Raw genomic sequence first — 10,675 nt, forward strand, 5'->3', positions numbered from 1 at the left:
TGATCCCGAATTTGCTGCCTGACCTACCATCCGAGAAAGCCGTTGCGAAGGCGTCTAGTAGATCACCTGGCTTGCACAAGCAAGGTCATATGGCATGCGACAGAATCATGAGTGTGGCTGTTCGTTATGATACAACTGCAACGGCTCAATTCTGCTCTAGAAAAATTAACAATGAAGGAGATCATAGCTGCAGTATACTAGGTGACGAGAAATTGAATACAGCTAAAAACATCAACACAGTAATTTAATGACTAGCGTGCAACGCTCAGCGGACACATCTGCAGCGCAGAATAAAGCGGCACGCCTTCATGATCCGCATTTCTCATTGCCCATGAAACTTGAAAACGCATTGCATGAGCCCACTCTTAACGAAATTCAAACTTTCACGAGTGGAAAGCGAAATCAAAACAGTTTACTGGAATGAGTCCGACACTCTGCTGCCAGTTCTTCAATCTGTAGTCACCCCAGCAGCAGATGTGAAAACTGCACGATTACAAGACGATAAAAAAAAGCAGTTGAAAAAAGGTTGCTTGCAACAAGAGCGGCACATCTCTGTTAAATGTATATTACAGGGTTAAGCAACGAAACACAAACCATTGTACAGTCACCCGACAACAGCTGCAACGAACTTTGCAATGGTATCTGGACCAAACTCTAATACAACACTAGATAACTTGTAAACGTTGTTTCTCGAAAGGCAGAGAATAGGAATTTCAACAAACCATGTCTTAGCGCAGATGTCGAGCATGAGCCACGAGACTGTCAAAATAAGCATAGATACACTAATAGGCATAACAAAAGACAACATAGTGTCGATCAACTTAGCTTCATCCCTCAAGTGTTCTAAGCGCTCGGAAATAGGGGTGTGGTCGTCCGTGTTGGAGACGGGGAGCAAGCATTGGCCGCTGAGTTCGACAATGTACTGGCACGCTGAAGAGGACATGTATGTCTGGCGAAGGACCTTGCATACCTGTAAGAACTAGTGGCTCAAGAGTCAGTATATGATTCTGTCTAGGACGACGATGACAACCCACAGATGCGCAGCAAAGGATATCTCTGCAAGAAAGGCAACCTAGAATGTAAACCCGGAGTTCTTCGGCAAGGGACAGGAATGCTGATTTTAGGCTTGATTTCGTGATCCATTCTCTTGACAAAGTGGTCAATGGTTTGGATGCGTGGGAGGTTATGTAAAAGTTGTGAGACGTAAATTTTCCAATTGGGTCAGCGCCCCCAGGGAGGCTACTCATCCAGGAAACAAGGCCACAGGTTCGTGGCATGCTGATGCATCAAACAGGGTAACTGTAGCGCACCCGTGATGCATCATTGCTGCAATTATACTACCCTTTCTCCTCACTAATGCATCAGCTCCCTCCCGTGCTGATGCATCAGCCCTCCTGCCAAGCTCCCTCCCGCTGTGATGCATCAGCTCTTTTCCGCTGTGATGCATCAGCTCCCTCCCGTGCTGATGCATCAGCTCCCTCCCGTGCCGATGCATCAGCACGGGAGGGAGTTGATGCATCATGATGCATAGTAGTGCTCCGCTTGCCCATTTTGCTAATGCTTCTTGCCCGCCTGTTCGCCCGCTTGTTCTTGCCCCTCCGTTGGCCCGCTCGTTCTTGCCTCCCGTTGGCCCTCCCACATTCGCATACACCTACTACTCGTTCGAATGAGACAGCCAATGCTAGCACAAATTTATATTGGATCTTGCTACGTATGCATGTACTATGGGTACTAATCAATCAATGTCCATGTCTTGCTGAGTGACGAGTGAGTGGTTGAATATGTCCGCCAGTGCCAAGGTGTCAGTCCAACTAGTCCTGAAGGACTCAGCGAGCCTTCGACATAACGAAGCTTGACGTTTGGCATATGCTATCAGTCCCTCGCGCTCATCATCATCATCCATGTCGTGTAAGGCATCTTCTAGCCCTCGCTCGTCCCAGCATTGCGCATCCCATTCGAAAAATTGTAGGATCCTCCGCATCTCTTCCTTCAGCAGCTCCACCTCTTCAGCCCAGCGCATCGCCCGTGCCCTGGCTTTGCACCATTCGATTCGCATATCTAATTAACCGCGAACCTTAGGCTTGAAGCTTCCAAAACAAAAAAAAAGTACTCGCCTTCCAAAGCATTGTCCTTGTCCATCTCGTCAGGTGCAGCTCCTCGCATATTCCAGATCCAAGATAGTTTTCTTGTCCCCTCTGATTCCCCCCATAATAGATCTGTCATCGAGCGGATATCCGCTCGGTTTAGTGGCCGCAGTGAGGAGTGCCACCCAATCTGATTCAGCAGTGGTGCAAGAACCACGAGAGCCTTATGGGCACGCTCATACGTGCTGGCGGCAGCCTCAAGCCTTGCTTCAACAGCTTTGAGTGTATTCCGTGCCCTCGTATTCGCACCTTGTCCACGAAGGTTGCGATCTTTATACTTGAGGATTGCAGTCTGAGCACGCAAGTTTGAACGTAGGGAACGGAGTGCATCGTGAGCTTGCGCATACCGGAGCTTCCATTCGATGGTTTGGAGGCGGGTGTCACAAGGTGCTGTCTTGCCGATTTGGGATGGTAGCCAGAGTTTGACGGTTTCTGGTGTAGCTACTGCAGTGGCTATGCCACCAGATACTGAACTCTCGCTGACACGTAGTGCAGCGAGCGACGGCATGTATAGTTCCTGTAATTTAGTCCAGGTGTCGATCCTGCGTTGCAGAGTGTTATTCCGCTGAAGCATCTTCCCTTCTTGATTGTCTGTTGCGTGAACTCTGAGGCCGGCTCTGTCAGCTTTCATTCGCCGTCTAGAAAAAAGTAAGACCAAGATCTCATATGCAGCACTCAGGGGACTTACTGTTGTTCCTCGAGTTCTAAGCCAGTACTGATCAATACACTAGGAGTACAGTCCTCGTGTAGCGCAAGGCAAGTCCCTGTTTGAATATCATTCTGGTCATCCCTAGCCAGTTCCAGTCGCACAGAAGCCATAGTGACAGCTATGATGCACGGAAAGATCAGCACACAGTGACTGATGATGATCCATACATACTTTCCGCCCTTCGTTCGAAAGGATTTGGCTTTGCAGGGTCACGCTCCCAAGCCTCCACCTGTTCTCTCCACTGGGCGAGAGCGGCACTATATTCACCTCTCAAACCTTCTTCAAGGTCATCAAGGGCTTCGTGATGATCCTGCCGCTCCGGTAATGCATCCTTCATCTTGTGAAGCATAGTATGACCTGATAATAAAGGAGGTCAGCCCAAATATGCTCTTCAAGACCGAAACTGCCTCGGCATAGTAAGGGGTTGATGTATTATCGAGGCGACTGGTGGATGGAGAGAAGGTGCATGGTGCGTCTGCACAATTGAGTGTCGGAGTAGTCGAGGTTAAGGTATCCAGTTGCAATAAAGGATGATTTCAATGAAAATGTACGAACCAAGTTTAACTACCTTTTTCCAATTTGAGTCTCCAAAGTAGTCGTCAAGGGTGTCTCGCCGTGCACCAGGACCCATCTCTTTAGTACTTGAAGCGACGGGGTTGATATTGGCCCAGCCACGCTCGGGTGCTTCTCCATCAGTCCGACCGACCCCACTCTTAAAATTGAACGAGAATGAGGTTTGACACTCCTCGATGTGAGCAGGAAGGTGGAACTTTGGGACGAAAAAAGAGATAGTTTTGAAAGTGGGCAGGAGGTGCATTGAGACTGGAAATGTGCTCATACGGTGCCATAATTTTTTGTGCCACTGGCACGCGATATCGTAAGATACATTCAGAGTGTCGATTACAGTGTGGCGCAGCGTTGAGAAGAATAAATAATCCATGTTGACATATCTACAGACCGTTAGATCACCAATGTCTGAATGCAAAACACGATTTACCTTTCACCCTTTTGGAGATCTCCAACAGCGTTGGGCCGTTTCATGTTGTGGCGGGCACAGTCAACAGTACCTAAACCTGTGGCAGCAAGTCCACGATTAGATTTTGTGTCCGCCATGTTCACAGCGTTGTGACTTGAGCATGTTGATTTCTGTAGAACACCATTAATACACGAAAAGAAGATTTAAATAAAACAACCTCTTGGGTATTGTCCGAATTGCTGTCCAAGAAGCCCTTATAAGCTTCATCCTCCACGAAATAGGCCCACCCAGAACTCAGGCTTGGGTCCACGCTGTCATTCGAGACAGCCTTGCGTTTCAACCGGAAGTTTGCATCGATAGCAAGGAACAATCCGTAGAGCCAACTAATAGTATCTATATCAGCGATAATACCACTCAAGCTATCTAAAACTCACCGTCGAGGTGCATCTTTCCAATTATCTGGAAGGTTCTTCCCTGGATGTGGACAAGCTGGGCACAATACAGCACATTCACCTTGAGCTGTCGCTTCTACACCCTTCGGATCGTGACCTTGCCCTGAGCGTTTGAGCATCTTCAGGTGACGCCATTCACGAATCATCCGCATAAACGACTCGTATCGATCCTGTAAAGAAGCTTTACTGACCATAAGGATACTTGAAATTTTGAACCTACCTTAATGAGAAGTAGACCGGTGTTGTCAGACATCCGGCGAAGTCCATGATAAAATTCATAGGCAGATATTTTTGACTCAAATGAGAGCAGGTGATACTGCTCCAGAACGCGGAATGTTGCAGCAGTTTTTGGATCTGAGGTTGTTGAAGGAAATAATGACATTCGAAGTAGCTGTTGCATACGACTTTCGGCTATTGCACAACCGCAGAAGTCGAGTGACACTTCGTGTATACCGAAGATGTCGATAATGACAAAATCATCATTAAAAGCACGGTGAGGATTGACACATTGCCGGCCAGTGATGTGACCAAGCTGAATGCGGAGGCCCAGGGCTTTCAGAGAAATTCGCTCGAAGTATTGACCGTTCCACTTCTGTATTTGAGATTAAGTCTATTATCACAATTAAATGCAAAGACATACCTGCAATCGGTGAAGCGGGTGGTGCGCATGGACTGACAAAATACAAGTTGAGCAATGAAGCTCTGACCCGAAGCAGTCCTGACATTTGTACTCAGGATTGGGACCATCACACTCTAAGCACAACCGCATGCTGACTCTTCCTTCAAGATGGATCATTTCTCGAAGGAATAACGCTCTGTGATTCAGCCACGTCAACAAAGGATGGTCCTGATTAAACATTGTGAGGGGGAAGTCAAATTATGTGAAACATTGTAGTGCACGTACACCTGCTGTTCGTTTTCTCCTTTGTTGGCCTAGAACATCTAATGATACTTCGAGTGGGAGATCGTCAAGTGGCTCTGGAATTGAAAAAAAGGTGTCTGAGTTGCATAGAGTTCGTTCCGCATGAGTTTGATCAATATAATGGTCCGGGATGGTTGCTTTAGCATTCTTAGGAGGTAGAAGACACTTCTGCGTATAACTGACAGAGCCATCATTGTTGACTTGGTATTGGGTATGCTGGCGATAATGGACTACTGGCGCTGTGCGATAGAAATTGAGCTTTGGTTTCCTCTTCCGTTTTGGCGAGTTCTTCGAGGTAGAGGACATTGCCTTGGTACATATGATAGTCTGAACTGGATATGGTGGCCCTGCCTCAGACGGACCAGGACCCATAGACATTCTTAGATGGTGTCGAGCAAACAGAAATCATATGCAGCTCTCCGAGCCTGACATGTCATGTGACTTGCCGAAGGGCGTCGATGAAGCCAAACACTCATCTCTATCTAGGGATGCTCCAGAAATTTGATTGCTCTTTTCCTCAGCCAAAGCGGAATACCTGAGATACTGGCTACATGCCATGGGCCTCACAAAAACCTTATATCTCTTCCTTACCCTGATTGTCTTCTAACTGAATGGCTGCACGCCATGAGCCTCACAAAAAACCTTATATCTCTTCCTTACTCCGATTGTCTTCTAACTGAATCTGGCTGCACGCCATGAGCCTCACAAAAAACCTTATATCTCTTCCTTACTCTGATTGTCTTCTAACTGAATACATTCTCCCATAATCGGTCCCGACTATAGACCGAGCAATGTTAGCAAATGCTACTAACGATACAACATCAAACTTACAGTGTGTCATCTACTGGCTGCGAGCCTACGCCGGATGGCACGATGAACTTTCTGTTCCCCGAGAAAAAGCGACCGAACAGCAAAGTAGGTAGGAGCACGATGGCCTGGGGCTTGGAGTTCAGTTTTTATATCATCCCTAAGGTGGGTGTTTAAGTATAAAAATGGAAATGAGATGGAAATCTCACCAGAGATATGACGGAAAAACTCCAATGTAGCGGCCATAGGTAACGCAGTAGAAAGGTGGTTCTAGATCGCGCTTGGCAGGCATGTTGTAGAATATTCCTAGATACGAAAAAATAAAGCATTCATCCGCCATAGCATAGACGGCCTCATCAAACTCGACACTGCCCTCGTACACAGTCACAGACTCCTCTGGCTCTGCCATGTAGGGTGTTGTAGTGATGTCGACCCAAAGGGGATCACACATGGAGAGACGGACTGGCAGCGAGGAAATTTTGGGTTAGCTTGATACCTAGCGCTTCCATTGATATGGCAAATCACTCACCTTAGAACACAAGTGTTAATGTTGATGAGTCAAATTGGCAGCGGCCAACGTGAGGTTCCAGTAGAAGCGTCTTAGACCAACGAGGGCTAGCGTTTGATAGAGTTTCGGTCCAAGTAGAATGGATTAGAAGCATCTTAGACCAACGGGGGCTAGCGTTTGATAGAGTTTCGGTGCTTGCAATCACCGGTGTCAGGATTGAAGATTACATGATTGATGCAATCACTAACATCACATCATTATCATAACTGCGAGACAGTGATATCACAAGTAGTCTGGTATAATAGCTCACCACGTGTATGACCTTCCAGCGCATCGTGAGGGTCGACCATGACATGCATGAGCAAGTCCTCCAGTGCTAAGATGAGGCTAGATGCTTGATGGGATATCAAATCTACTCGCTGCAACTCCTCTCCTGTCCCCATAGCCTGCAAAACGATCCCATGAAGTAGCCGGAGACGTTGTTGAATGCCTTCCATACCACCTAGTAATACATTGATTGAATGCATGCATGTTCCCGCGTCACCTGACTGACAAAGATCATTCACCAGCCCATCTAAAAGTCTTCGCGAGGATCCACCAATAATGTCTGCAAGTGCAGCTTCGGCACTTGTGAGGTCTTCCTGCCTAATGATAGTTTAATGTAAAGTTCAAGTAGCTATCAGTAACGTGCAGCTCACCATGGGTGCCTTTGTGATGATCTCGTGCGGACGCTGTACCTGCTACGGCTTTGGGAATCAACATCATTGTTGGTCGGACAGTTGTGTTGTTTGCAAGATTTTTGCTGGTTCTTCTTGCTGATGATTGCACTATTTCTGCGTCTCCTGATACATGTCAGTAGTTAAAACAGAAAAGCAAGTGCTTACTTTGCATAGTATTTCTTTGCGGTAAGAATGAGCAGCCTCAATTTTATCTTGTGATGTGTGATACAGCCGAGGTCAGCCCATGATGTAGTAGTAACCAAGTTTAGAACAAGTTGTTGAAAGTAGCCGCGTCGACTTTGGGAGATTTACTACTAATTGCTTGATATCCGATGATCACCAATCATGTCTCACTCAAAATCAATGGTATAGCAGTAGCTAATTATTCAGAGCATGTATGTCGGGGTTCTACCTCATACAACGATCAAATTATGAGCTAGACTCAAGTAAATTGCAAGTTGAGTCTTATGGCGCTGGTTCTAAACGTTCAACTATTCTACACGCAAAACTCACACATACAGACGAAACACACACACTCTTGTATTGTAGAAATATTAGTACTATACAATCAAATCTAGACATGATGCGACAACTACAACGTTGCAGGTGCTAATCAAGTAGAGTACAAGGGCAAATAAGAAGACTCGGCTGGTGGATGAGTTGCGACAAAAAGGATTAAAACTTACCAGCGTTAGGAACCAATCCTCGAATCTTTTTGAGGCCCGGCCAGTGGATTGAAAGGTGCCAGCGTTAGCAACCAATCCTCGGAATCTTTTTGAGGCCTGGCCGGTGGATGAGTTATGACAAAAAGGATCAAAACTTACCAGCATTAGGAACCAATCCTCGAATCTTTTTGAGGCCCCGGCGGTGGACTGAAAGTTGCCAGCGTTAGCAACCAATCCTCGAATCTTTTTGAGGCCTGGCCAGTGGATGAGTCGCAACAAAAAGGATTGAAACGAAACTTACCAGCGTTAGTAACCAATCCTCGAATCTTTTTGAGGCCTGGCCAGTGGATGAGTCGCAACAAAAAGGATTGAAATGAAACTTACCAGCGTTAGTAACCAATCCTCGAATCTTTTTGAGGCCTGGCCGGTGGATGAGAGCAAGAATAATAGACAGAAATTTGCCAGCATTGGCAGCCTTGAAACATTTTATGAGTGTAGAATAGTTGAACAGATCCAGCACAGTAGAGTCTCACCTGTGTGTACTATGTGTGAGTGAGTTTTACAAATGTAGAATAGTCAGCGCTATGATAGAGTCTGTGACACCTGCAAACTGATCACACTGCCACACGCTAACTTGACGTTCTAAAGTAGGCTACACACATTAAGCACATCGAAACTCAAACTACTGCTTAATGTTCATTCTCGATGTCTAGGTGAGTCTTTGGTTGTTTGATCCCACATTGTATACTTATTACTCGATGTCTAGGTGAGTCTTTGGTTGATTGATCCCACATTGTATACTCAGGCTTATTACTGTCACGACGCTCTGTCCGAACACTTATTGTTGGTTCAAGTCACATCCCATCATCGTCATAGGTTAGTCTACATGATTGCATGGACAATAACAATGGGCTAACGGTGCACTCAGCAACGATGGCCAGTCTACCAACTTCATCTCAAGATCCACTGGAGGCAATATGAAGCCGATATCAATCTTAGTGCAGGCACAGCTAACACCTCCCGGTATGTAGTACGCAACACTCAGATTGTGTCGTCATCCCTCATTACCTGATCACTAGTCATTCTAAAACACAAATCGGTGCCGATACCATTGTTTCCGTCGTTTCCATCCATACCACCCTCTCCTAATTTGACAATGTGGTAAGTCGATACCAAAATAGCTCTATTTTTTTTTATTCGCTCGGTATTGACTCGCGAATAATATAAGGATGGACGTCTACTTCATATGGGAATTATTTCCCCATCATCCTTCATATTCACGCACAACAATGCCAGCAGCTTCGTGGACTACCAAAGCGCAGTATACATGGCTCCAAGAACAAATGCCAGAGTACATGCAGCAAAGCACGGGGACAAGGACTACTCCTGCTTCTGGCCCGGCATACACAAATATTGGTTCAAAACATGGCCAGAGCGCAATATTCTGTTCCCCGACATCCCTGGTGACGTGTCGCTCACTGTTGAGCAGACGAAACAAGAAGTTAAAGCTGAAGAGCAACGTAAAGTTGTAAGTCGTCGACTACGTGTTTTTTTTGTATCGTAAACTAAAGTAAAATACTTGTAGCAACTGGCAACCTGGTTCCGTTGGCGGGCGGGTTCATCCAAAAAGAATCGCGGCTTGAAGAAGGAACAGACTGTCTTTGATGCCGCCCTGCGACTGAAGACGCGTGCAAAGTCTGTCGAAGAGATCTATATGGGCATGGTCTACGACGAGCAGATCAAACCCCTGGTCAAGGCCGAACAAGAAGCGGGCAATGTGACTACTTCTGGTCACCGCATGGCATTGGGTCGAAGGTTCTCCAAGGAGCTCTTAGAAGATGAGTCGGACGAGGTTAAGAAGGAGGTTAGAAAGAGGTACGACAAGCAGATAAAAGGTAGCAAGGGAAAGGGTGACATACTGGATGACGAAGATGATGATAACGATGAAAGTGATCCTGATGCCATCGCAAAGTAAGTGTTTCGGTCGATGTACCTGGTTTTAATCATACTCACATGTCCTACAGAGGTATTGACGAATTGCCAATCATATGCCAGCGCTTTGCACGCCTTGTCAAAAAACAAACTCAATTCATTGTGTCCTTCATGTGCGCCGGACCTGACCCAAGGCATAATCAGAACATAGTTACTTTATCGTAAGTGAACCGAATCAGCAGTATAACTAACGTGCTTACCTCCAACTAAGGTGCCATCCATCAGAAACCTCTGGTGGGCGCAATTTTGCCCACTTGTACCCTGATGAGGACTATGCCTTCCTCGGTGCGTACCAGGAATTTGCAGAATCAATATTCTGTAAGTCATTTCCTCATTATCATTATGGGCTCGCATTGATACACACTTGTCAGCTGCGAAGGAACATGACCCCTTGCTGCCAGCTACCACGAACGTCGGAGATGGCAACAGGAGTGAGGAACTCGAAGAGTATGGTAGCGGCGAAGAGGATGAAAGTGGCGAAGAGGATGAAAGCAGAGAGGAGAACGAAGGAGGTACTGATACCATGAGCTGGGATAACCCCGGCCTTTATACGATTTTGCAGACACCTGATGCATCAACCGGACCTGATGCATCAACCGGACCTGATGCATCAACGACAACTGATGCATCAATGGCAGGCACCGTGGCGCTGGCACCGGCTGGCTTCACTGATGCATCACTTCAGCTTACGGGACCATTCTACTCTCAGGTAAGAGTCTTACACGCCGTCACTCCCACTATGTTACCTGACGATTTTCTGATATAGTCCCAATATCCTGAT

At 46.5% G+C, this 10,675-nt stretch overlaps 3 protein-coding genes across 3 annotated transcripts; 1 reads left to right on the forward strand and 2 right to left on the reverse strand.

Annotated features, from left to right (window-relative positions):
• Positions 1-1,735: 1,735 nt before the first annotated feature.
• Positions 1,736-5,077, reverse strand: HD556DRAFT_1433508 (uncharacterized protein; the record flags this gene model as incomplete). Its single annotated transcript, XM_041305229.1, has 10 exons — positions 1,736-2,030; positions 2,075-2,782; positions 2,833-2,971; positions 3,025-3,210; positions 3,409-3,803; positions 3,851-3,999; positions 4,047-4,212; positions 4,264-4,451; positions 4,502-4,873; positions 4,922-5,077. The coding sequence occupies 10 exons, from the start codon at positions 5,075-5,077 to the stop codon at positions 1,736-1,738; spliced, it is 2,754 nt and encodes a 917-aa protein (XP_041157123.1).
• Positions 5,078-6,778: 1,701 nt separating this feature from the next.
• On the reverse strand, positions 6,779-7,123 carry HD556DRAFT_1242843 (uncharacterized protein; the record flags this gene model as incomplete). Its single annotated transcript, XM_041298318.1, has 1 exon — positions 6,779-7,123. A coding segment is annotated over one exon (345 nt), but the record flags the coding sequence as incomplete, so codon positions are not given.
• A 2,106-nt stretch (positions 7,124-9,229) lies between these two features.
• Positions 9,230-10,660, forward strand: HD556DRAFT_1446492 (uncharacterized protein; the record flags this gene model as incomplete). Its single annotated transcript, XM_041307101.1, has 5 exons — positions 9,230-9,430; positions 9,488-9,873; positions 9,927-10,055; positions 10,106-10,212; positions 10,266-10,660. 5 exons carry the CDS (start codon positions 9,230-9,232, stop codon positions 10,658-10,660), a joined length of 1,218 nt encoding a protein of 405 aa, XP_041157125.1.
• Positions 10,661-10,675: the final 15 nt, after the last annotated feature.

Source organism: Suillus plorans, assembly GCF_016647745.1.
Source record: "Suillus plorans strain S12 chromosome Unknown HD556scaffold_53, whole genome shotgun sequence".
Taxonomy (NCBI): domain Eukaryota; kingdom Fungi; phylum Basidiomycota; class Agaricomycetes; order Boletales; family Suillaceae; genus Suillus; species Suillus plorans.